General features: G+C 44.2%; 1 protein-coding gene across 3 annotated transcripts in view; it reads right to left on the reverse strand.

Moving 5' to 3' along the window:
• Positions 1 to 12,702: 12,702 nt before the first annotated feature.
• LOC126076000 (apolipoprotein L3-like) overlaps positions 12,703 to 27,879 on the reverse strand; it is a 110,363-nt gene continuing 95,186 nt past the window's right edge. The window contains exons 2-4 of one of the 3 annotated variants that reach the window (XM_049884325.1): positions 24,470 to 24,577; positions 14,794 to 14,920; positions 12,703 to 13,549 (exon numbers count right to left, since the gene is read on the reverse strand). In XM_049884325.1, coding sequence (XP_049740282.1) covers positions 12,703 to 13,549; positions 14,794 to 14,920; positions 24,470 to 24,500 — 1,005 coding nt within the window. In that variant the 5' untranslated portion in view covers positions 24,501 to 24,577. The remainder of the gene's footprint in view (positions 13,550 to 14,793; positions 14,921 to 24,469; positions 24,578 to 27,879) is intronic. The other 2 variants (XM_049884327.1, XM_049884326.1) reach the window with 2 other exon arrangements.

Genomic DNA, 27,879 nt, shown 5'->3' on the forward strand with positions numbered 1-27,879 from the left:
GATGTTGTAACTCTTAAATTAGAAGTTCCTGTTGGTAAACTTAACAAAGTTATAAATCTCATCACCAGAGAAGTGTCTGAAATTTAAGCTATGATTTTACAAATTAGAATAGCATTAGATTTCCTATTAACTCTCTCAAGAAATAGTTTGTGCCTTAATAGATAAACATTGATTATCTTGCTAATCATGTATTCTTTAATTAAAACTTATTTGTCACATGTAAATTTTTAGGTACGTTCTGTTTTCTCTAAGGCAAACTTTGTGTGCCTTATGGATTTATGTTTTTTGTGTGTGTGATAGATTCAACTAAACTAATTTAGATGATCCTCTTCCAACTGACAGTTAATTCACGTGAGTAATATCTTTTTTAGAGTTCTGACAAATGTGTGAGACAATGCACTTTGAGAACCTTAAGATTACCTTTACATATTCATAGTAATGATGCTAGTAAATATCAAAAAGGGAATGCAAAATTGTCGCCCACTGAAAAACTAGTCAGAAGAAAGCCCATTGGTCCAATGCTCAGAGTGCGGTTGGTATTTTAATCCCTACTTATAATATTGAAAAAAAAAAAATCTTTAACAAATATCCCAATTAAAAAATGGGCAAAGGATATGAATAGGCACTTCACTAAAGAAGACATTCAGGCAGCTAACAGATACATTAAGAAATGCTCACAATCATTAACCGTTAGAGAAATGCAAATCAAAACTGCAATGAGATTCCATCTCATTCCAACAAGGCTGGCATTAATCCAAAAAACACAAAATAATAAATGTTGGAGAGGTTGTGGAGAGACAGGAACACTTATATACTGCTGGTGGGAATGTAAAATGGTACAACCACTTTGGAAATCCAGTTGGCACTTCCTCAAAAAACTAGAAATAGAACTACCATGCGATCCAGTAATCCTACTTCTTGGAATATATCCTAGAGAAGTAAGAGCCTTTACTCGAACAGATATATGCACACCCATGTTCATTGCACCAGTGTTTACAATAGCAAAAAGGTGGAAGCAACCAAGGTGCCCATCAATGGATGAATGGATAAATAAATTATGGTATATTCACAGAATGGAATACTACGCATCAATAAAGAACAAGGATGAATCCGTGAAGCATTTCATAACTTGGAGGAATCTGGAAGGCATTATGCTAAGTGAAATCAGTCAGTTGCAAAAGGACAAATATTGTATGAGACCACTATTATAAGAACTCAAGAAATAGTTTAAACAGAAGAAAATATTCTTTGATGGTTACGAGAGTAGGGAGGTAGGAAGGGAGGGAGACAGGTATTCACTAATTAAATAGTAGACAAGAACTATTTTAGGTGAAGGGAAAGGCAACACACAATATGGGAGAGGTCAGCACAGCTGGACTAAACCAAAAGCAAAGAAGTTTTCTGAGTACAACCGAACACTTCGACTTCAAAGGCAAGAGTAGCAGGTGTGGGGATCTGGCGACCATGGTTTCAGGGGACATCTAGGTCAATTGCCATAACAAAATGTATGAAGAAAACGTTCTGCATCCCACTTTGGTGAGTGGCTTCTGGGTCTTAAACGCTAGCAAGCAGCCATCTTGTTGTTGTTGTTGTTAGGTGCCATCGAGTCATTTCCGATGCATAGTGACCCTGTGCACAACAGAACGAAACACTGCCTGGTCCTGCGCCATCCTTACAATCGTTGTTATGCTTGAGCTCATTGCTACAGCCGCTGTGTCAATCCACCTCGTTGAGGGTCTTCCTCTTTTCCGTTGACCCTGTTCTCTGTCAAGCATCATGTCCTTCTCCAGGGACTGATCCCTTCTGACAACATGTCCGAAGTATGTAAGATGCAGTCTCGCCATCCTTGCCTCTAAGGAGCATTCTGGCTGCACTTCTTCCAAGACAAATTTGTTCATTCTTTTACCAGTCTTTTACCAGTCCATGGTATGTTCAATATTCTTCACCAACACCACAATTCAAAGGTGTCAACTCTTCTTCGGTCTTCCTTATTCATCATCCAGCTTTCACATGCATATGATGTGATTGAAAATACCATGGCTTGGGTCAGGTGCACCTTAGTCTTCAGGGTGACATCTTTGCCCTTCAACACTTTGAAGAGGTCCTTTGCAGCAGATTTGCCCAATGCAATGCATCTTTTGATTTCTTGACTGATGCTTCCATGGCTGGTGATTGTGGATCCAAGTAAAATGAAATCCTTGACAACCTCAATCTTTTCTCCGTTTATCATGATGTTGCTCATTGGTCCAGTTGCGAGGATTTTTGTTTTCTTTATGTTGAGGTGCAATCCATACTGAAGGCTGTGGTCTTTCATCTTCATTAGTAAGTGCTTCAGGTCCTCTTCACTTTCAGCAAGGATGGTTGTGTCATCTGCATATCCCAGGTTGTTAATGAGTCTTCTTCCAATCCTGATGCCCCATTCTTCTTCATATAGTCCAGCTTCTCGTGTTATCTGCTCAGCATACAGGTTGAATAGGTATGGGGAAAGAATACAACCCTGACGCACGCCTTTCCTGACTTTAAACCAATCGGTATCCCCTTGTTCTGTCCGAACAACTGCCTCTTGATCCATGTAAAGCTTCCTCATGAGCACAGCTGAGGAATTGGAAAGAAGTGAAACTCTATGGCTGTCTGGGAATGAAAAGAAGGGAGAAAGGAAGACTCTCAGGAGCTCTTGGTAGGGAAGGGGAGACCTTGATCCACTTGTCTATCTACAAGATGGGGATGAGTAGGGAGACTAGGCTTTTGAGTAAAACACGCTGTAAAATACCACCTACTAGTAAAACTCATCCCTCCTTGACTTCAGGGGCTGACCAAGGAGGCTTGCTGCTCCTCCTCCCAAAAAGAGATACTAGGAAGGGAGGTGGTCCAGGGGTTAAAGCTCCTACTCCTCTGCTGCCCCCCACGGGGATGAGCAGGAAGGACCTGCAAAGACCTCGATTAGGACCCTAATCGACAATTCCGCCTGGTGCCATGCCCCTTATGTACCCTGTCCCCAAGCCATGGATGATGGCTGTAAGGCCCCCCTTGGACCAATCAGAGTCTCTCCCCAGGAAATGTGAAATCAGAATGAAAACTCTCCCCCAGGCAGAATGCCATGGATCTGAGGCCTGGAGGGATGCTCGGCTCCTGCTGCTGAGATCCCTAATGCTTTCAAGGCCCCTGCCCTTCCCAAAGCCTGTTCTTAAAAGTGTGTGTGCATATGTGCACACACAAGTGTGTGTATTCATAATTCTTTAATTCTGTGAGCTTTCTTTCTGGATCATTCCAATACCCAAAACTACCCCTATTCTTGAATCAGCCATAGTGTTGCCCAATTAGGGTCTGTACCCTGGAGTGGATGAGCCAATGAAACGTACTCCAACTCAGAGAGAGAAAGTTTATTAGGAGGTGACACCAACGGGATGTCCAACGGAAACGGGCTGTCTTCATGGAGTCCCAAAAGGCAATTTCTATATCAGAGCTCATATGTCATCTTTGCAAAGGTTACATAGTGTCTTCAGGCACATAGCCCACAGATGGTTGGATGAGTATACATCACAAGACATTTAAAAGAAACTCTTTACAAGACTGAAGATATGCATGCCAGACATCTGGACTCTAATCTTTATGTTTGTATGTCAGAAGTTACAGATGGATGAACTGAACAAAACAAAGGCTTTAATAAAAGCATATGGAAAGGAGAAGACCAGCAGAAAAAAAGAAAAAACAACTTATACAGGCAAAAAAAAAAAACAAAAAACTTATAGGTTACTTAGATTATCATTATGGCATTTGTTATGTGAAGCTCTCAATCGCCCGTTTTGAAAAGGAGAAAATATGTCAAGGAATATTAGGGTCACATATTCCCCCCTTTTGAAGCTCTGATGACCACATACATCTATCCCGAGTTTACACCTAGTCCCTTAGATCAGAATATTTCAAGCAAAAGGATTGGGCCTTCTGTCTGTGACAGGTTTGAGCCATCCGCTGGATGGTCTGATTCGGGAGGGAGAATGCCATCCCGCATGTAGGCATGAACTGGAGACAGCAACAGATTAATAGGTCTATAACAACCACTCCAATTTCGCTAATGAATAAGGTCCTTAGCCAAGAAAGATTGGGCAGCCAAGAGGTCAGACAAGAAAAATCAAATCTTTCATGAATCTTTATTTTTTGTAGCTCATTTTGTATATAATTCGCCATTTGCTCAATGAGTTCAGAGTTATCACCAAGGTAGAAATGACACATTCCTTTGAATTCCTGACACCTGTGGTTGTGTCATAGAAGCAGGTAGTCCAAGGTGGCTCTACTTTCTAAAACAGCTTTCCTGACTTGTCCTAGTGCCTGGGTAATAGCATTTATGGCTTGTGATGTGGCATTCCACAATTTTGTAGTGAGGCAAGCCAGATATTCTACTAAACCTGGAATACCAACCAAGAGTGCACTATAGGAGATATATTCAACTTCACTTAAAAAGCACAGATTGTCATGACAGGTTGCATCTAAGACAAGTTTCGTAGTGATCCTCTTTTGAAGGAATCTCTTTTGAGGTGAGGTCATACCTAAGGGCCCCATTGAACAGGGCCCATTGGTAGCATTAGCACAGATATGAGAATACGCATAGTTCTGTAGAGTAGGAACCAACCTGAAGGGAGCTTAACATCAGCAGTTGCATACGTCACTCCGTCAATGAAACCACAATTCATATGGTTGTTTTCCTTAATCAATAGCTTGACACCTCAAGAACATCACACAATTAGAGGCATTAGTTACAAGGAAACCTGAACAGTATACATCTCTCTGTCTCTGAATCTTCTAACAAGCCTCCAACTACAAATATCAGAATATTGTAACTCTTTCTTTATGTGTTTAAAAATGGTGAAATTTCTCAAAGTCTCTACAGGAATACAAACCCTATTGAGACAGAATCTGAGGGCAGAGTTGGCATGTAATCTCCCATCCAGACAGAAATCTGTAATGTTTAACACTTCTCTAGCAATATAGATCCAAAAACTTCATTCTTTAAACAAGGGATCAGGGGGAGTGTCTATTTCAGGCATAGGGATTCCCTGTGTGGAAGTCTCTCTAGTACCTAATAGTAATCCCATCCAAGCTAGTATCACAGACATTTTTACTTCTTAACCCTAGAAAGTCTTAACTTCAGGCCATTGATGGGTTGGGCTTTCCACTCCCTCTTGTCACTATAGGTTGGATAAGGCTTGAGTCAGGAATGATAGATCCACAGGCACCTCAGCCCAGAAGGCCAAACTCGTTGCCATGATAAGAGCCTTGGAACTGGCAGAAGGTAAGAGAATCATGGCCATATGAGTGGTGAGTAGTAGGTTGTAAAGGGAGGCCCTTCCATGTCTGAAAAAGCACCTGATCACTGGGCTGGTCCAAAGTAAATTTGTCAGCCTCTTTTAAGATAATGCTAGCTGTGGCAACCACTCAAAGGTAGGCCTGCCAGACTTTTGAGACTGTGTCCAGATTTTTAGAGAAATAGGTGACAGGGCATCTCCATGGTCCCAACAACTGTCATGATACAACAATGGCTACTCATCTTCTTTCATCAACGTATAATTCAAAGGGTTTTTGATAATCGGGTGGCCCTAGGGCTGGGGCCTTCATCAACTGGGATTTTAAGTCACTAACGGCTCATTGACAGTCAGAAGTCCATTAGAAAGGATCTCTCTCTGCGCCCTGAGTAGCCTGATAGAAAGGTTGTGCCAAGACTCCAAATGTAGAAATCGAGATGCTACAGAAACCCTCCATTCCTAGAAATCCGCTGAGTAGTTTACATGTCTTAGGAGGGGCTAGGTGGCAGATGGTTTCTATCCTTTCAGGTAGTAAGTGCCTTTGTACTTGGCAGATGAAGACTCACTTCCTATTAGGAGGTCATCCATGTATTGCAGGACCACCCCTTGGTTGAGGAAAGGTAGCTACTCTAGGTCTTGGGCCAGTGCTGGTGCAAAAATAGTGGGGGAATTCTTAAGCCCCTGGAGTAGCACAGTCCAACAGAACTGTTTCTTTCCTTTTTCCATGTCCCATTTGAAAACAAAGATCAGCTGGCTCTCAGCAGCCAGTGGGATACAAAAGAAAGCATCTTTCAAGTCCAAAACAGTCAAGTGAGTACAGGAAGGTGGGAGGGTCGTTAGTAAGTTATATGGGTTTGGAACAAGTAGGTGTAGGGTCTTTACAACTTTATTAACAGCCCACAGATCCTGAACAAAATGATACTTACCAGTTGACACCTTCTTCACTGGCAGAACAGGAGTGTTGAATGCAGACTGACACTCTTGCAACAGGCCTCACTCCATGTATCAAGTGATTACTCCCTGCAGTCCCAGATGAGCGTCAACTCTAAGCAGATACTGTTTAATCCAAGGAGGCATGACATTTGGTAACAGCCCCACGACCACAGGGATGACAGTCCAAGCCCATCCTGGTCGAATACTGGCCCAAACCCACCGGGCTACAGCATCAACCACTCTTTGAATCATGGGTGAGACAGACGGTGGGGGTAGCACCAGCTGGTTGAGGGCTAAGAGAGCTGCTTGCACCTTCCAGGCATTTGCTGGCGGCGCTGTCAGGAAAAAGCCTTTTTCATCAAAACAGATTTCGACATGCCCTTTACTCAGAAAATCCCGTCCCAAGAGGGCGACCAGGCATTCTGGCATGTATAGAAACAGATGGAAAAGCTTAGTTTCACCTATTTCACAGTCTATTTGTTGTTAAAAAAAAGGTTGAGTCACCTCTTTTCCAGTTACCTTGACAGCTTGTGTACTGCTGGTCGAGGAAGTCCCTTTAGGCTTCCAGGTAAGTACCGAGAATGCTGCCCAGATATCAATTAAAAAGTCTACTGGTTGTCCTTGTACCATAACTTTTACCAAGGGATCAGTATGAGGGAAGTTACAAGTTGTCTCCACGGTCCCTGTCATTCAGAGTCTTCTTCCTGGTCTTTCATAACTCCTTGAAAAATCTCCCCCCACCCCTTTAAATCTAGCCAGGCCCTTTTCCATCCTTTCTTTTGGGGCACTCATTTTTCCAGTGTCCCTCCTTAGAAAACACACATTGGTTTTTCTTTAGTTGGGGCCCATCTTTACTTTGCTCTCGTCATCTTCTTCTAGACCATCCGAGAGCAGTGGCTAACAGATTGGCTTATTTCTTCGTATCTTGGCCTTTTGCTTTCTTTTTCTCAGCTTTTTTAACCTGATCTCTGTTGATGAAGACCTGAAATGCAATTTCAACTAGTTGAGTTAGAGATAGGATCTCTAGTCCTCCTCCCACCTTCTGTAATTTTCTTCAGGTGTCAGGAACACTCTGCCCAATAAAAGTCATACTGATCAGATGACCATTCTGGGGCATTTCAGGATCAGCATTTGTATCCATACAGAATCCCACCATGAGCTGTTCCAGAAAGGCTGATGGGTTTTCTTCTACCGCTGAATGATCTCTTTGATCTTACTGAAGTTCATCTGTCTAGGTGCCCCATGTTTTAGCCCATACTGAAGGAATCCTCAGTAAGCTATGAGGCTCTGTCTGTCTGCCGCTGTATTCTTGTCCCACACTGGCTCCTTAGCCAGTACCGTTTCATGCCCTGGTGTATTTTCTTCTTCACTGTATATTCTTCTGTCTTTTCTTTTGCTTTTTCTGAGACCATCCATCTTTATTCGGGTGCAAGGGGTGCATCTAATAAAGCCTGACAATCTGCCCATGTAGGACGGTGGGTAGAAAAAATGTGAAAAAAAAATGTTCAGTCACAGCATGTGGCTCTCTGACTGATACTCTGGAAGGTTGTGTTTCCAACGTTACAAATTCAAAGCCGGGAACAGATTATGGACCCACATCATCTGAGGCGGCCCTTCTGCAGCAGAGACTGGCACCTTCTAGAGTACATAAAGCCCTCCTGGTGGGCCTAGGCTGAATTGTACCACACTCCTAGTATAGAGTGAGTGGAGAGACCTTATCTGTCCCACCTCCTTGACCCTCCTTCAATGCCTTCCCATTCTCATCCTCTGATACCTACTGGGGAGGGATCACGAATACATGCAAAGGGGGCTTTTTGAGGTGGGGGAATAAGAAGAGCATCCAATGGTTATTCATCCCTTTATTCATCTTCATCTTTGGTCTGCATAAGAGAGGCTAAATCAGAAGATTTATCCTTTTTATCGTGCCATAACATCGTAAAACCTTCTAAATACAGCTTTTCATCTCACTTGTTAGTTCAAGTACAAAACAGATCGAACTGCAGAATAGTGTCCAAATCCTGGGAACTATTCATAGGCCATCTGATCCCATCAGGGAGTTGGTACTGAGGCCACACTTGATTACACAAAATTTTAAGACGTCTCTTGGTTAAGAGATCCCCTCCAAAATAAGTCCAGTTAGAAAGAATAAGGCCTAGTGAACTCTTGGCTACAATCTTACTTCCTGGGTACTCTCTGGCAATAGGAGCCACACGGGACTCTCAACCAACCTCACGGGTCCTAGTCACCCATTCTTGGATGGAGTCTATGGGAGCCAACACCCCTATGGCTTTTATAGATGATCTTATACCCGAAGCCCAAACAACTACCATAACACAGCTGAACTTTCTCCCTCTGTCCAGAGCTTGCCGATGTGGAGTCATCTCCTGTCACTGGACATCCAGGCCACCACAGGTTGCGAGACCTCCACAATCCAAGGAAGGGTACATCTTGTCTCTTCCCAGGTCCTTCCTGGGGGCTCAGTCCTTAGGGAGATGGAACCAGGAGCACAGTAATTCCAGCTCCACACTGGGCACCAAAATTTGTTACCCAATTAGGGTCCATGCCCTGGAGCTGTTGAGCCAATGAAACATACGCCAAGTCAGAAAGAGAGAGAAAGTTTATTAGGAGGTGACACCAAGGGACCATCCAACAGCAACATTGGCTGTCTTTATGAAGTCCTGAAAAGCAATTTCTACATCAAACCTTATATATCATCTTTGCAAAGGTTACCTAGTGTCTTCAGGCACATAGCCCACAGATGGTCAGATGAGTATACATCACAAGACAATTACAAGAAACTCTTTATCAGACTAATGATATGCATGCCAGACATCTGCACTTTAACCTTTATGTCTGTACATCGGAAATTACAGATGACCGGACTGTATAAAACAAAGTCATTAATAAAAGCATACGGAAAGCAGAAGATGGGCAAAAAAAAAAAAAAACTTATACAAGCAAAAAAATAAGTAAAAAACTTATAGGTTACCTAGAGTATCATTTTGGCATTAGTCATGTCAAGTTCTCAATCACCCATTTTGAAAAGGAAAAAATCTGTCACAGAATATTAGGGTCACAATAGGATGTTTTGGTTTTTTCTAGTATTTGCTCTTGTCTTTGTTTTATTTTGTAATTGTTGATTTGCTCACAACCAAAGGATCATAATTAACAGAGAAATTGGCACCGAAGAGTTGGCTCCAGACGACAGACCCTCAAGAGAATTTGTATACTATGAATTGATTTTCTGGCAGAGGTGCAGGACAAGGCAGTGGTGAAACTCCTTTCCTCAGCTTTCTGGGTAGCGGCCAAGCAGTGAAAAGGGAATGAGGAGTGCTGGGACAGGAGTAAGATGGTTGCTTCTAGGGCTATTAACAAATGCCTGGCTGAAATCTTCAAAATTCCAGTCAAGACATGGAATAAATTCTGGCTGCTCATGTTTTCAGCTGAAAGACTCCCCTGTAAAAACCAGATTCAGAGATTGATTCACATGATGAACTCAGCCTTCACTAGACCTGTTAAGTGAAAATTAGGGCAGTGATGGGGAAGGAGTATTCACTTCCTATTGCAGCTATAACAAATTACCACAAACTTTTTTGTTGTTGTTGTTAGCTGCCATCAAGTCATCGCCGAGTCATAACGATCCCATACAAAATGGAACAAAGTGCTGCCCAGTCCTGCATCATTCCCATGATTAGTTGGGGATGTGACCGCTCTGATCCATAGGGTTTTCACTGGCTGATACTCTGAAACAGAGTCCCAGGCCTTTCTTCCGAGTCTGTCTTAGTCTGGAAGCCCCACTGAAACCCATTCAGCATCGTAGCAACACACAAGCCTCTACTGATAGACGGGGTGGTGACTGCACATGAGATGTGTTGGCTGGGAATCCAACCCAGGCCTCCAACAAGAAAGGGAAAAATTCTACCATTGAACAACCAATGCCTTATACCACAAACTTAGTGACTTAAAACAACACAAATTGATTCTTTTAGGCTTCTAGAGGCCCAAAGTCCTAAAATTAAGGTATTTGCAGGACTGTGTTCCTTCTGGAGACTCTAGAGAAGAATGTCTTTCCTTGCCCTTTCCAGCTTATAAAGGCCACCCACATTCCTTAGCTTGTGGTACCTTCCTCCATCCCGTAGCATGGCATCTACCAACCTCTCTTCTTCCATCTTCACCTTACCTTATCCAGTCGATTGTAACTTATAGCAACCCTACAGGACAGAGTAGAACTGCCCAATAGGGTTTCCAAGGCTGTAACTCTTTAGGGAAGCAAGCCAACTACCACATCTTTCTCCCACAGAGCGACTAGTGGGTTTGAACTGCTGGCCTTTTGGTTAGCAGCCGAACACTCCAACCACTGTGCCACCAGGACTCCTCAATCACCCATGGGGGGAGCCAAATCAAGAACATGTCCTTGTTTTAACATTCCTCTTTCACTACTTCAATTCCTCAGCCCTTCACTCCTGCATCCAGGGATCACTTCCCAAATAAACCATCTGCATGTGAGCCTTACTTCCAGCTCTGCCCTCTGGGAAACACAGACTACAACTGGCTATTTCAGGCTCATGGAGGCTTATGGGTTTCTGTGCAAAGGCTAATGGGAAACCATTGAAGAGGTGGAGGCAGGTGCTTGATGAGATCTATATTCTTTAAGGGTCATTCTGGCCCAGTGTGGAGAATGGGCAGCAGGCAGGGATGGTCCCAAGTGTGTAATCACAGGGAGGCTATTCTAGAAGCTCTGAAAAGAGTCTAGGTGAAATGTGAGTGTAGCCTGGATGAGGATATTTGCTGCCTGGCTGTCTCTCTCTATCCCTGCATCTTTGACCCTCCCTCACACGTGCACACAGGCTATTTGGATTCCTAATTAGACTCATGTGCTGTGTGTGTCGATCCTGGGCCCTGACTGCTGGAACAAAAACACACCTGTAGTCAGCCCAAGTCAGACATGCACAAGCTTCTCCAGGGTCCCCCAGTGGGACTTGCTGGGTGCTGGGCCTGAGGGAAATGACTGGATGGGAGAGTGGGAACCCAGGGAGTGAGCAGGAACAGCATGGAGGACTTGCTCCCTGAGATCATGGAAGGCAGGCTCATGGGGAAAGAAAGTCAGGCATCCAGGGCCCAAGTGGAGCAATCAATCAACAGAGCAAGAGATCAGCACATTTGCCAATATTTATTGAACCAAAGTCTATAGAAGCCAAGATGGGGAGAGCCAGAAGGATCTGAAATCGTGTCTTCTCCAAACCTCCTCCTCACAACTGATGAGGAAATTGAGGCTTAGAGAGATTGTGTATCTTCATTCCAAGCTGGCTGTTCTACATGACATACCACAAGGTTCCTTGGAATGCTCTTGTCATCTATGTTCACACTTTTTTTAAAAACAACCATTGTCCCAACATAGCATTTGGAGTTTCTTTGGAACTTCATTGGTTCTTCAGGGCATTCTTGCCCCAAAAAGTGTTCGTGACTTGACAAATGCTCCACTCACTCTGTTGTCACCACCACCATCACCATCATCATTATCATCATGATCAAGAAGTCACTGCCTGACTGAGATAAACCCCCAGAAAGACAAGTGTGAGTAGATACTGGAAAGATAGGGCTAGAGACCACCACCTGGGAAAGTCTTCACTCTTGCTAGGACATCAAACCATGGGGAGGGTCAATAATGGAGCCACGCTACCTCTCTATATTCCAACAATTCTCACTCTGGCTTTCTCCCATTTCCAACTCTTTAATTTTCTCATTGCTTGTTCCCTCATGTCTCCCTCTCCACTCATGCTCCCGATGTCTCTTTTAGTACAAAATAAACTTTTTCTTACCATTCCTCTCACTCTATAGTCCCCTCTCCTCTCTTATTTCTGCCACAGCTTACACGCCTTCTCTTTTTTATTATTATTATTTTTGTTGTTGTTGAGAATATACCCAGCAAAATATACACCAATCCAACAATTTCTACATGTAGAATTTGGTGGCATTGATTACATTCTTCAAGTTGTGCAACGATTCTCGCCTTCCTTTTCCGAGTTGTTCCTCCCCCACTGGCATAAACTCACTGCCCCCTAAGATTCCAGTCTAATCTTTTGAGTTACTGTTATCTATTTGATCCCATATACATAGATCTTAAAAGAGCACAATGCTTAAGGCAGACAACCTTTACTAGTTAAGCTAAACTATTGTGTGGTTTTAAGAAGACTTGAGGGAATATTTTTTGGTTTGAGGTTTAAAGATTATTTCAGGGCAATAATTTTGGGGCTTCATTCAGCCTCCATGGCTCCATTTCCTGCCTTGTCTTGAACCTACTTTCCATCTGCATTAACACTTCCCTTGCTGTACTCAGCTACAGAAAGGCCAAATTCCTTAACACTCAGTTGTGTAAAAAATCTCTCCCTCTTTTTCCCTTGAACAAAATGCTTGCACACTGGTGACAGCCTTCCCTGCTCCCAGCACTGTTAAGGGGGCATTGGGTCAGTCCCTACTGCAGATTCTTATGGATCTGGGTGAGCTTTTCTAACTTCCTCTCCAGATCCTGAGCCTGCTTCCTCAGCTCTTCAGCTGACTCCGCCTTCGCCCCCTCGTGTAAGTGCTTTGACTCTTGCACAAGGCTGACCACATCCATTAGAAGGGAGACACCTGTGGTGGCCATACCCATGACCCGGGCTCCTTTGGTCATTGCCAGAGTGGTGCCTCCAAAGGCTTTCTGCACCTGCTTACTCCTCCAGATCGAGATGTTCCCAGTGGTCATTAGAAGCCTGGCACTGGCTACTAGGCGAGGGTTGGCTTTGGCTAGCTTTATGGCACGGACAGTCTTCCCAATGTTTGACAGTACTTCGATGCAATGCTTCGTGATGGAAACAAATGGTGGTAGCACACCTTTCACAAGATCTGCACAATCGCCAGTTGCCACCAGTTTCCTGGCTTTGGCTTTTGCTGAGAAACTGTTTGAGTAGTCCACGATGCTGGTGGAAGCACTGGTGATAGCAGCCGCTGTTCCAAGCCCCATCCCGGTTGCTGAGAGTGCCAGACTGACCCCTGCTGTTATGGGTGCCAGGCCGAAGCCAATGAAGGTCAGGATGCCAGAGATGATGCCGGTGGAATTTGCCACCACATGGGAGATGGTGCAGTCTCTGTGTATCTTGTCAACCTCGTCTGCAAGGGCGTGAAGCTGTCTTATACGTGACTCAAGCTCCATTTTCACTTGAGGAAACTTGTCCAAAAACCTGTCTCTATCCTCCTGTTCTTTTTGAAGCATGTCTTTGTCTTCTGTGGCTTTGTCTATTCTGAGCTTGTTCAGAGCTTCATATAGTGCATCTGCCTCATCCCTGCAGCAACGAAGATCACATAATTAAGACAGTTTGCTTAGCTGTAAAATGCATATGATAAGATCTATCCTCCATAAATCATAGAGATTTTACTAAAAATCAAATGGAAAAGAATTCTACAACTGCAAAGAATTTTTCTTCCAACTGTAGTGCATGTTTTGTACGTCATAGGTGCTCCATAGAATGTATTCAATAAAGGAATGAATAAGCAGATATCATCTTTGGATGCTGTGGCAGAGTAGGTAAAGATGTTTTCTCACTCAAAGGCAGGTCAAAACCTTTGTGAAAGGGTCAGTCCCAGCACCGCCTGCTGCCTTTCCTGTGACCCATGAATGGACCTTGTGATTAGGACCAGCTGTGTTGGCCTGGCTTTTTGCATGAGATGAGAGTGTGGGCTGACACATTTTCTGGGTCGTTTTGATCCACACACATCCCACAGCAGATAATGGCCTATTAACACATTGGTCTCCTCCTGCCCTGAACTCATGTTAACTTTCCCAGGAACAGCTTAGCTAAGTGTGTGCATTATATGGCACCTGGCCGACCCCACTGCTCTATCTGTTCCAGGTGGGGAAGAAACGGGGTCATTCTCCTACATCACAAGGGGGTGCCTGCAGACCATCTCCTTGTGTTAGCTGAGGAAAGAGACCCTCTGGCCATGGGGGACCGACACCCACTATGGAAGCTGACCTTGCTCTGTCTCTTCTCTACATGAGTAAAATATTGTTCCATCCAGTGCCCGTGTGGGAGACATGTCTTCCTTGGAAACCCCAACACCTGCATTGTACCTGTTGACAAGGAAGCGGAAGCCCGGGCTATGAACCATCAGGGCCTTACTCTCAGATGCCACCAGCCTCACACCCTAACTGATGACTGCTTAACACGTGTGCACTCCAAGGTAATGAACAATTTTGAGGAACTTTCAACAATGCCAGAGACTTGAAAAGCCAAATACATGAATTCTTAAGCCTACAAAAACTTGCATTTGGACAAACTGGAGGAGGAAATATTCTCCTCTCAGGTGGGAACTTACAAGGACAAGTAGGGGCAAGTCTCTCAAATTACCAAAATTTGTAAGCCGCCCACTCTGAAAGTTGTCACAAAGTCATACTGCCTTACTGCTGGTCAGGGTCTACCCTATGTCTGATAGAACCAAACCCATTTCCATCAAGCTGATTCCGACTCACAGTGACTGCATAGTACGGATAGAACTGCCCCACAGGGCTTCTAGCCATGGAGTTCACCTGGACAAGTCCGCCTCGATCAGGAATCTCTCCCAGGCTTGGTCTTCAGCCGGCAGGAGTTGCAGCTCCTCCTGGCTCAGACTGTTCTTGAGATACTCAATGACTTCCTCAATGAAGCCTTGGCTCTCTAGATGGAAAGAAACAGAATATGGTTAGAGGAAACGGTGGCAGAACATAAATCTTCCTGAGCAGCTGTCGCCTGGGGTACTTTTGATAGAGTCACCTGGGAAGTATCTTGGCACTTTGTGGATGAACCAGTCGTTGTCAGCTCAGAGCAATCAGAAAACAAGACTTCCAGCCTTCTGAAAATGCAAGAATTCCACTGATAGCTTCCATTTACCTTGTGCCTACTGTGTGGCAAGCGCTTTATATTAGTGTCTTCCAAATGTGAGTTGCAACCTATCAGTGGGTCATGAAATTAGTTTACCGGGTCAAGGGCAGCATTTTACAAAGTAAATGGAATGCAAATTATCAATATTTTGACTAAAAGGTCAGCAGTTCGAATCCCCCAGGCGCTCCTTGGAAACTCTATGGGGCAGTTCTACTCTGTCCTATAGGGTCACTGTGAGTTGGAATCGACTCCACGGCAGTGAGTGGGTTAAGGAGAAGTATTGTTTTTGTGAATTATTTCATATGTAATTTGTTGTTGTTGTCTTGCACCTTCGAGTTGTTTCTGATTCATGGTGACACCCATGTGTTACAGAGTAAAACTCGGCTGTAATCGGTATAGAAGCAGTTCACCAGGCCTTTCCTCTGCAGTGCCACTGTGTGGGTTTGAACTGTCAACATTTCAGTTACCAGCCAAACACAAATAGCTTACACCACCCAGGGACCTTATATGTGTGTATGTGTGTGTGTGTGTGTGTAATGGGTCTAAGCAGCACCCTATAGTCAAACACATTAATGTTTAATTAATTAATTCAGCAGTGAAACAAATATTCACTAAACCAAAAAAACAAATCCGTTACTGTCCATTCCGAATCACAGTGACCCTGTAGGACAGACTAGGACTGCCCCATAGGGTTTCCAAGGCTATAATCTTTACAGAAGCAGACTGCCACATCTTTCTCCCCCAGAGCAACTGGTGGTTTCAAATTATCGACCTTTTGATTAGCAGCGAGCTCTTCTAAACCACTGGAGCAAACACTGTAATGAATAGAAGTAGCCTGAGGTTAGTTCCGGTCAGGAGATTTGTCCAAATGAGCCACCACAGAGATGTCTGGTTTTTCAAGGTTTGGGGGATTACGGAATTGCAGATAAGGGACTGGGGCCAGAGGCACACTAAGGAGGTGCAGGGCTGCAGGCTGCACAGGGTGACACCGTGAGAGCGAATGACACCAAAATGATTGTTTATGAAATTTTTGTGCAGTGTTTCAGCAGAAATTAATTACTTTTTATACAAATATCCCTGCAGCTAGTTATAACAAAACATTTTTTCGTAAAGCCAGATTACATGCATCAGTATACCTAAAAGGATAGAATTCTATGCAAACTTACTTTTCTAACCTTCTAATATGCTCTGGTCAGAGCTGTCATTACAACCCAACTACATTGACACTTTGAATCACGTGGTTTCATCTGCATGTACTATGAACACATGCTGTTGTTTCATTGCTGCTGGTGGGTATTTTTTGTTTTGGGGGGTTTTTCTTTGCACTTTAGATGAAAGTTAACAGAGCAACCTAGTTTCTCATTAAACAATTAGCACACATATTGTTTTGTGACATTGGTTGCCACCCCCAGGACATGTCAACCCTCTCCCTTCTCCACCTTGGGTTCCATATTACCAGCTGTCTTATTCATCTAGTGCTTCTATAACAGAAATACCGCAAGTGGATGGCTTTAACAAAGGGAAATTTATTTTCTCACAGTCTAGTAGGCTAGAAGTCCAAATTCAGGGCGTTGGCTCCAGGGGAAGGCTTTCTCTCTCTGTCTCCTCTGGAGGAAGGTCCCTCTCATCAATCTTTCCCTAGACTAGGAGCTTTTCCAAGCAGGAACCCTGGATCCAAAGGACATGCTCTGCTCCTGGTGCTTCTTTCTCGGTAGTATGATTTCCTAACTCTCTGCTTGCTTCTCCTTTCTCCTTTTTTTTTTTTTTTTTAATTTGTATTGTGCTTTAAGTGAAAATTTACAAATCAAGTCAGTCTCTCATACAAAAATTTATATACACCTTGCTATATACTCCTAATTGCTCTCCCCCTAATGAGACAGCCCGCTCCTTCCCTCCACTGTCTCTTTTCGTGACCATTCCGCCTGCTTCTGACTGCCTCTGCCCTCTCATCTCCCTTCCAGATAGGAGATGCCAACATAGTCTCAAGTGTCTACTTGATCCAAGAAACTCATTCTTCACCAGCATCTTTTTCTATCCCATTGTCCAGTCTAATCCCTGCCTGAAGAGTTGGTTTTGGGAATGGTTCCTGTCTTGGGCTAACAGAAGGCCTGGGGTCCATGACCACCAGGGTCCTTCTAGTCTCAGTCAGACCATTAAATCTGGTCTTATTTACAAGAATTTGGGATCTGCATCCCACTGCTCTCCTGCTCCCTCAGGGGTTCTCTGTTGTGTTCCCTGTCAGGGCAGTCATGGGTTGTAGCCGGGCACCATCTAGTTCTTCTGGTCTCAGGCTGATGTAGTCTGTGGTTTATGTGGCCCTTTCTGACTCTTGGGCTCATGATTACCTTGTGTCCTTGATGTTCTTCATGCTCCTTTGCTCCAGGTGAGTTGAGACCAATTGATGCATCTTAGATGGCCGCTTGCTAGTGTTTAAGACCCCAGACACCACTCTCCAAAGTAGGATTCAGAATGTTTTCTTAATAGATTTTATTATGCCAATTGACTTAGATGTCCCCAGAAACCATGGTCCCCAAACTCCCGCCACTCCTACGCTGGATTCCAAAGCATTCAGTTTATTCTGGAAACTTCTTTGCTTTTGGTTTAGTCCAGTTGTGCTGACCTCTCCTGTATTGTGAGTTGGCTTTCCCTTCACCTAAAGTAGTTCTTATCTACTATTTAATTAGTAAATACCCCTCTCCCTTCCTCCCTCCCTCCCCACCTCATAACCATCAAAGCATATTTTCTTCTCTGTTTAAACTATTACTCGAGTTCTTATAACAGTGGTCTTATTCGATATTTATCTTTCTACATCTGACTAGTTTCACTCAGCATAATCCCTTCCAGATTCTTCCATGTTATGAAATGTTTCACAGATTCATCACTGTTCTTTATCGATGGGTAGTATTCCATTGTATGAATATACCATAATTTATTTATCCATTTGTCTGTTGATGGGCACCTTGGTTGCTTCCATCTTTTTGCTATTGTAAATAGTACTGCATATATCTGTTCGTGTAAAGGCTCTTATTTCTCTAGGATATATTCCAAGGAGTAGGGTTACTGGATCATATGGTAGTTCTACTTCTAGCTTTTTAAGGAAGTGCCAAATCGATTTCCAAAGTGGTTCTATCTTTCCTTTTATCTCTTGTAAGATAAAAGGTGGTGGAGCCCACACTCCAGAAAAACTCCCTTTACGTTGGATCAGGGATGTGACCTTAGTAAGGGTGTTACAATTCCACCCTAATCCTCTTCAACATAAAATTACAATCACAAAATGGAGGACAACCACACAATACTGGAAATCATGGCCCAGCCAAATTGTTACACACGTTTTTAGGGGGGACACACTTCAATCCATGACATCAGCTTTCCTATCCCCTCCTTCTTGCCCCTGGGCTGGTGTGACCATTTAGTCTCATTTTGTTTTATGGGCCTGACTAAACGTTGGCTCCCCTGCATGTGTGTCAATTTGTTGTACTGCGGGAGCTTGCATGTTGCTGTGGTGCTGGAACCTATGCCACCGGTAGGTGTTCAGATACTAGCAAGGTCACCCATGGAGAACAGGTTGCAGCTGACCTTCCAGACTAAGACATACCAGGAAAAGGACCTGGCAGTCTACTTCTGAAATGAACTAGCCAGTGAAAACCTTAGGAATAGCAGTAGAACATTGTCTGATAGTGCCAGAAGATGAGCCCCGATGTTGGAAGGCACTCAAAAGATAACTAAGGAAGAGTTGCCTCCTCAAGGTAGATTTGGCCTTTACGTCATGGATGGAATCAAGCTTTCGGGACCTTCATCTGTTGATGTGGCATGACTCAAAATGAGAAGAAACAGCTGCAAACATCCATTAATAATTGGAACCTGGAATGTACAAAGTATGAATCTAGGAAAATTGGAAACCATCAGAAACAAACTGGAATGCATAAACATTGATATCCTAGACATTAGTGAACTGAAATGGACTGGTATTGGCCATTTTGAATCAGACAATCATATAGTCTACTATGCCAGGAATGACAACTTGAACAGGAATGGTGTAGCATTCATTGTCAAAAAGAAAGTTTCAAGATCTATCTTGAAATACAATGCTGTCAGTGATGGGATAATATCCATATGCTTACAAGGAAGACCAGTTAATATGACTATGATTCAAATTTACAAACCAACCACCAAGGCCAAAGGTAAAGAAATTGAAGATTTTTATCAGCTTCTCCAGTCTGAAATTGATGGAACATGCAATCAGGATGCATTGATAATGACTGGTGATTGGAACGCAAAAGTTGGAAACAATGAAGAAGGCTCAGTAGTTGGAAAATATGGCCTTGGTGATAGAAACAATGCTGGAGATTGCATGACAGAATTTTGCAAGACCATCAATTTCTTCATTGCAAATACCCTTTTTCACCAACATAAACAGCGACTATACACATGGACCTCATCAGATGGAACACACAGGAATCAAACCCACTACATCTGTGGAAAGAGATGATGGAAAAGCTCAAATCATCAGTCAGAACAAGGCCAGGGGCCGACCGTGGAACAGACCATCAAATGCGCATATGCACGTTCAAGCTGAAACTGAAGAAAATCAGAGCAAGTCCACAAGAGCCAAAATACGACCTTGAGTATATCCCACCTGAATTTAGAGACCATCTCAAGAATATATTTGATGTTTTGAACAAAGACCAGACAAATTGTGCAATGACATCAAGCACATCATACCTGAAGAAAGAGGTCATTGAAAACACAGGAAAGAAAGAAAAGACCAAGGCAGATATCAGAGGAGACTATGAAACTTGCTCTTGAACATCGAGCAGCTAAAGCAAAAGGATGAAATGATAAAGTAAAAGAACTGAACAGAAGAGTTGAAAGGGCGGCTAGAGAAGACAAAGTAAAGTACTATAATGACATGTGCAAAGAGCTGGAGATAGAAAACAAAAATGGAAGAACATGCTCGGTGTTTCTCAAGCTGAAAGAACTGAAGAAAAAATTCAAGCCTCGAGTTGCAATAGTGAAGGATTCTATGGGGAAAATATTAAATGACGGAGGAAACATCAAAAGAACTGGAAGGAATACACAGAGTCATCATACCTAAAAGAGTTAGTCAATGTTCAACCATTTCAAGAGGCAGCATATGATCAGGAACCGATGGTACTGAAGGAAGAAGTCCAAGCTGCACTGAAGGCACTGCAGAAAAGGCTCCAGGAACGGATGGACTATCGCCTGAAATGTTTCAACAAACAGATGTAGCACTGGAAGTGTTCACTCATCTACGCCAAGAAATATGGAAGGCAGCTTCCTGGCCAACAGACTGGAAGAGATCCATATTTATGCCTATTCCCAAGAAAGGTGATCCAACCCAATACGGATATTATTGAACAAAATCATTAATATCACACACAAGCAAAATTTTGCAGAAGATCATTCAAAAGCCACCTGCAGCTGTATGTCGACAGGGAACTGCCAGAAATTCAAGCTGGATTCAGAAGAGGACGTGGAACCAGAGATATCATTGCTGATGTCAGATGGATCCTGGCTGAAAGCAGAGAATACCAGAAGGGTGTTTACCTGTGTTTTATTGACTGCACAAAGGCATCCGACTGTGTGGATCATAACAAATTATGGATAACATTGAAAAGAATGGGAATTTCAGAACACTTAATTGTGCTCATGAGGAACCTGTACATAGATCAAGAGGGAATTGTTCGGACAGAACAAGGGGATACTGAGTGGTTTAAAGTCAGGAAAGGTGTGCGTCAGGGTTGTGTCCTTTCACCATATCTAATCAATCTGGAGGCTGAGCAAATAATCCGAGAAGCTGGGCTATATGAAGAAGAATGAGGCATTGGTATTGGAGGAAGACTTGTTAACAACTTGTGTTATGCAGATAACACAACCTTGCTTGCTGAAAGTGAAGAGGACTTGAAGCACTTACTCATGAAGATTAAAGACCACAGCCTTCGGTATGGATTACACCTCAACATAAAGAAAACAAAAATCCTCACAACTGGTGTCACGGATTGAATTATGTCCTCCCCCAAAAAACATGTGTATCATCTTGGTTAGGTCATGATTCCCAGTATTGTGTGGTTGTCCTCCATTTTTTTTATTGTAATTTTATGTTAAGAGGATTAGGTTTGGATTGTAAGGCCACCATTCCTCAGGTCACCTCCCTGATGCAACATAAAGGGAGTTTCCCAGGAGTGTGTCCTGCACCACCTTTTATCTTAAGAAATAAAAGGAAAGAGAAGAAAGCAGAGAGTTGGGGGCCTCATACCGCCAAGAAAGCAGCACCAGGAGCAGACCTGGGGTCTCTGCACCTGAGGATCTCATCGACCATGGGAAGATTAAGGACAAGGACCTTGTTCCAGAGCCAACAGAGAGAGAAAGCCTTCCCCTGGAGCTGGCCCCTTGAATTTGAACGTTTAGCCTACTTTACCGTGAGGAAATAAATTTCTCTATGTTAAAGCCACCCACTTGTGGTATTTCTGTTATAGCAGCACTAGAGGGCAAAGACAACTGGACCAATAAACAACATCATGATAAACAGAGAAAAGATTGAACTTGTCAAGGATTTCACTTTACTTGGATCCACAATCAAAACCCATGGAAGCAGCAGTCAAGAAATCGAAAGACTCATCGCGTTGGGCAAATCTGCTGCAAAGGACCTCTTTAAAGCATTGGAAAGCAAAGATGTCACCTTGAAGACTAACGTGCGCCTGACCCAAGCCATGGTATTTTCAATCGTATCATACGCATGTGAAAGCTGGACAATGAATAAGGAGGACTGAAGATGAACCGATGCCTTTGAATTTGGTGTTGGCGAAGAATATTGACTATACCATGGACTGCCAAAAGAATGAACAAATCTGCCTTGGAGAAGTATGACCAGAATGCTCCTTAGATGCAAGGATTACATACTTTGGACATGTTGTCAGGAGGGATCAGTCCCTGGAGAAGGACATCGTGCTTGGTAAAGTACAGGGTCAGTGGAAAAGAGGAAAACCCTCAACAAGATGGATTGACACAGTGGCTGCAACAATGGGCTCAAGCGTAACAATGACTGTAAGGATGGTGCAGGACGGGTCAGGGTTTCATTCTGTTGTGCATAGGGTTGCTATGAGTAGGAAGCAATTTGACATCACCTAACAACAACACATCAACAGCAGCAACAACACAATCTTTGGCTAAAGGGTGAACTTCAGGAGTGTTTACTGGCGGTGTTTTTACAGTGCTGTTTTTGTCAAAACTTCTGGTGTTTTAGCTACAATATTGTAGTAATTAGCATGCAGGGAAGAGGGGTGACATCATGAGTTACCACACTGGGAGTTACTGCACTGGGTGACACCAACCCTAGTGACACCTCTGACTGGGGACCATATATATGTATGTGTGTGCTGACACATCTATAAAATGTGTTGCCTACTATGTTCACACAAGCCAGACACTATTCTTATTTCACAGAAAAAGAATGTGAGACACAGAGAGAGAAAGCCAGTGCCCAGAGCCAGCAAGCAGAGGGCTTCAGATTGGAATCCAAGGCTGCCTGGCAAGCATTTCTTTGACGTGACTTTGAAGTCTTATGTTTTAAAATTTCCTGGGATTTCTTCATTCACCTCTATAGTGTAGCTGTGGAGTTTTTATTTTAAACAACATTTCAAACTACACATGATTGAGGACAACCACCATACAAGGAGATACTACCACTGACCATGTGTGCCCCTGAAGGATGGTATATGGGGAGGGCAGTCCCTCCTTCAATAAAAGCAAATCTGAAAGTTCCTAGATGGGCATTAGAGGGAGTTTTCAGGTTAGGGTTGTGGACTGGACCCTCGACCCTGATCTTTTTGATCTCTCCATATTACCTCTCTCTCCTCCAGGCAGGCTCGGGGACACTGTTCCCCATAAGCACCTAGGAACCCAAGTGGCCCACAAGGTTTAAACCAGGCTTTATGCAACAAGAGATCATCTTGTTTCCACCAGTGAAAAAAGTTGCCATCAAGTCAGTTCTGACTCAAGGCAACCCCAATATGTATCAGAATAGAACTGCGCTCCATAGGGTTTCAATGGCTGATTCTTTGGGAGTAGATTGCCAGGCTTTTCTTCTAAGGCACCTCTGGGTGAACTCAAACCACCAACCTTTTGGTTAGCAGCTGAGCACATTAACTGTTGATTCTCAGCCAGCCCTTGTCTTTCATCAAGGATCCCAGGGACGTCTGGGGAGCTCCTGGCTCCTAATCTTTCCACCCCTCCCTTATTCTTCAACATAACTGAGACACAGTTTGCTCTAAAGAGCAGTTCCTGAGAGAATCTGATTTGGTGCCAAGGCAGTTCGGGGAGGGGGAGGAAAGCAGTCCTAAAGAAACAGGCTTGAGGAACCTCATGCTGACTTGGGAATGAGGAGTGGTTTTCTTGTTTCTTTTTCCTGCTTTATTGAAGGGAGAGAGGAAATTAGGGCTCAGATGAAAGGAACCCACATCTCTGTATCTGTGTATTTATAGGCGAGAGCCAAGTCTCTGCGGGGGGTGGAATCATTTGAGATTATTAGGATGAGACCTTACCCAAGGATTTCACACCTGGGAAACAGGTGCTTGTAATTGGGAGCACAGGGCAGGTGTCCTAACACAGCCACACTGATGTTGGGGGTGGTTCCCACCTGGAATAACAGGTTCCAAGTAGAGGGGACAGGAACGAGCACTTAGTGAGGACCTATTGTGTGGCAGGCACTGCCCCAGGCCGTGGGCACACATCGTACTTGATCTTCAGAGAAGAACAGGGAAAGATTATTGTCATTTGACAGGTGAGGTTAGGTAAGGAGCTCCAGATAACATCAATGGAATGTGGTTTTGCCAGTTGAGTGGATTCCGAGTCCCTCACTGTTCCTGCGGACCCACCCACACAGAGAAGTTGGGCTGGCAGCAGGGCAAGAGCTGGAGGAGACGGCCTCTGTTTGTAAAGTCCACGGTCAGCCACGAGCAGAGAGAGAGGTTGCCATGAATGGAAGCTTAGGCTAGGTGAGAGGGCAGAAGGCGCTCGAGGTTGCTGGTCTACCTCATCTCCTCTCCCCTATTGCCTCCCCCACCCACTTCCTTGTGGGCTGTCCTTACCTTGCTTTGATGGGTGGCTGGAATAGGGAGAAAGTGAGCACCTCGGCCAGGCCACCCTTAGGAGAGGACCAGGAAGGAGATGCCCCCACAGACTGTGGCGAGGCTCCACTTGGTCTCTCCTGGGACTCAGAGGCAAGCTCATCCAAGCCCCTTCTTAATTTTGATTTCTCTGTAGGTTAACTCACCTTTGGAGGTGCCACCCTCAATTCCAGGTCCCCAGAAAAGGAAAAATGCCTACCTGAGCTGAGTCCATGGGGTTCTGGTTTCATGGTGGCAGCAGTGGACTCTGAGTTTTTCTTACAGCTGACCAGTCTGTGTCCAGGCTGGAAGGAGGCTTCGCTTTACCCTTGGGGAGGAGAAAACAACTTAAAGGATGGAATGTGAGCCAGCCTTGGCAACAGGGACCAGTGAGGGGCCAAGTCTCCAGCGATTTCCTTTGGGATGGCAGCAAGTGTAGAAGTAAAACCGAATTGACCACAAGTGTTTGTCTACAGGGCTCATCCAGGTGCTATTTAAAGTAAGTTAGTCAGCCTCATTCCAGCTCCCTCTGCCCTCCCAAGCTAAGTCAGTGAGTCCTGTTGGGTTACAAGGAGAAGATACTCAGATTCCATGTGTGTCAGAGATTCACATCCCCAGATGCCACAGAGCAGAGGTTCTCAGCGAAGCATCTCCCACCAGATGTCTGGAAGTCATGTTCCTCAGGCAGGGTAAAGAGGTTAAGATAGTGTGTTCCTGCCAAGTAATCTTTAATGACCTCCCAGGACCAAGTTCAAGGAACCCTGGTGGTGCTACAGTTAAGCGCTGGGCTATAGTTTGAACCCACCAACTATACCAGGGGAGAAAAGACCTGACAATCTGCTCTCATAAAGATTACTGCCTAGAAAACCCTTTAGGGCAGCTCTACTTTGTCATATTGGGTCATTATGAGTCATAATTGACCTGTCAGCACCTAAAAACAATGACGGGACCAAGTATAAACTCATTAGCCTGGCCACAGGCCCTCCTGACCTGTTCCACCTCCTCTCTTCCCCACCTTATCTAGACTCCCCACCTCCTTGCACCTGTAGATGCCTTTGCTCCTGCTGTTTCCTCCACCTCGAATGCCTTCATCACCTTTCCTGCCATGTGGAAGCTCACTCAGTCTTAGAGGGACAGCACAAAAGCACCTCCTTCCCTGCTGGCTTTCCCCAGCCCTGTTCCCACTGCGTGTGGTGCTCTCCTAGTTGTAGTCCTATCTGTGTAATGGTTCTGGAGGCGACAATCTCCTCCATTCAACTCTGAGCATCCCAGGACAGGGCCTGCTGTATTTTCTGCTGCACCCTCCTGTGCCGGTGTCTACCGAGGTACCCCCACCCACCCAACCATTACCTGGGTAAAAATCACATGGGTGGGAATCATTAACTAGTTTCCTCCATCAAGGTGACTCTGACTCATCGTGACCCCATGTGTTTCAGAGTAGAACTGTGCTCCATAAGGTTTTCAATGGCTGGCTTTTCAGAAGTAGATCACCAGGCCTTTCTTCCAAAGCACCTCTGGATGGACTCGAATCTCGACCTTTTCGTTATCAGCCAAGATTGTTGACTGCACCACCCAGAGGTTCCATGGGAGGCATTACTTGGACACAAAAGCAGACAGCCTCTCCACGACACAGCACAACCCCAGTGTGACTCACTGAGGATTAATTCCAATGGTTTTCCTTTTCTATCTTGACAAGATATTTCTGTCAGAGAACAGGTAAGACTATGACTCAGAATCCATACAAATTACCTCACCTCACTGATCTAATGTACTTTTTTTATACACTGATTAATGTATTCTTTTTTTATAAAATATTTTTGTTGTTTTTATTGAGAATATATACAGCAAAACATACACCAATCCACTGGTTCTACATGTACAATTCAGTGACGCTGATTACATTCTTGCTCTGCTTTTCTGAGTTGTTCCTCCCCCATTGACATAAACTCACTGCCCCCTAAGTTTCCTATTTAATCTTTCAAGTTGCTCTTATCAGTTTGATCCCATACACATAGATCTTAAAAGAGCACAGTGCTCAAGGAGGAGAACCTGTACTAGTTAAGCTGAACTATTGTATGCTTTTAAGAATAGTCGAGGGGATATTTTTGGTTTAAGATTTAAAGATTTTCTCAGGGAAATATTTTTGGTTTGTCCAGCCTCCATGGCTCCAGAAAATCTGGATTCCCTGAGAAATTTTTTTTTTTTATATTTTTTTGTGAGGCGGAGCCAAGATGGTGGAGTAGTCAGATGCTTCCAGTGATCCCTCTTACAACAAAGACCTGGAAAAACAAGTGAAATGATTATATTTAGGACAAGCTAGGAGCCCTGAACATCAAAGGCAAAGTTAGAAAATGGACTGGGTGGCAGGGGGAGGGAGAGACAGCTTAGAAACAGAGAGAAGTTGCTGGCCCTGAAGTGCAGGGAACTCTCAGGCACCATTCCCTGAACCAACCACGGCAGGGCTGGTGGTAGCGTTTTGGACTCAGTTTCCTCAGGGAGAAACAGCCAGACACACAGCCTTCTCAAACCTCTGGAACCAAAGAAGAACGACGCTCTCAGCAAAAGCTAAATACTTGCGTGTATTTTACCACGCCTCCAGCTCCCAAACCAGCTTCAGTGGCTGTTGATTTCCCTGGGCCTGAGATCGGGCCTGCTGAGCGTCCTGAGCCATTCTGCCGGCCTTGGAGAAGGAATAAATTCACAACTGGGAGAAAAAGATAATCTGCCAGATCCACTAAGGTGGGGAGCTCAGGACAGAAGCGGCTCCTGCCCAGACATAAACAGTCCATGGTCTTTGAGTACTTTTCCCCCTGCATGGACCTGAGTGGGCCTATTTCAGGGGAATAGGCCCTTGTTGGCAGACTGCAACTGTTTCAGCTGTGCAGTGGAGAGAGGGGTGTTTGATGTTTGACACCACTTTTCCTATTAAAAAGGGTTCTCACCTACCCCCATCAGGGGCCTTAGGACCGGTGGCTCCACCCACATCACCTAGCCACCTGCGACAGGGGTCCAAGGATGAGTGATGCCTCCCAGTCCTTACAACCAAAATCATTGGGTGCCCACGGCCCATCTGCAGAACCCACCTACCTGTGCGCTATAGGGAACAGGGACTCACTTTCCTCACAGACACTCGGGGGACAGTTGTCTGACCCTGCCTTGTTCACACTGTGACTGTCTGCTGCTACCAGATACCTGTGCCTACACCAATCACCTTGCCCCTCTAGGACTGTACAACATAGCCTGTACCACACACTTACTGACCAACTACCTGGACACCTGAGCTGATTCCATACGAGAAAAGTGAATGGACTCCTAGGTTCATATACCTGATAATAGCTCTAGCCTTCTGGTGACAGGACGTTAGAGCTTCAAAGTCAAAAGTAATCAAACTAGCTCACTCAAGCAGCCTATGTGGGCATATCAAAACAAAACAAAGCAAGAAGCTAGGATACAGTAAGCAAACAAAATAAACTAATAACTTATAGATGGCTCAGAGAAAACAGTCAATATTCAATGACACAAAGAAGCAGACAATGATCACTTCAACAAGCTCTCAAAACAAAGAGTCAGGAGATCTTCTGGATGAAGATGTCTTCCTGGAATTACCAGATGCAGAATACAAAAGATTAA

This window comes from Elephas maximus, chromosome 4 (assembly GCF_024166365.1).
Source record: "Elephas maximus indicus isolate mEleMax1 chromosome 4, mEleMax1 primary haplotype, whole genome shotgun sequence".
Classification (NCBI taxonomy): domain Eukaryota; kingdom Metazoa; phylum Chordata; class Mammalia; order Proboscidea; family Elephantidae; genus Elephas; species Elephas maximus.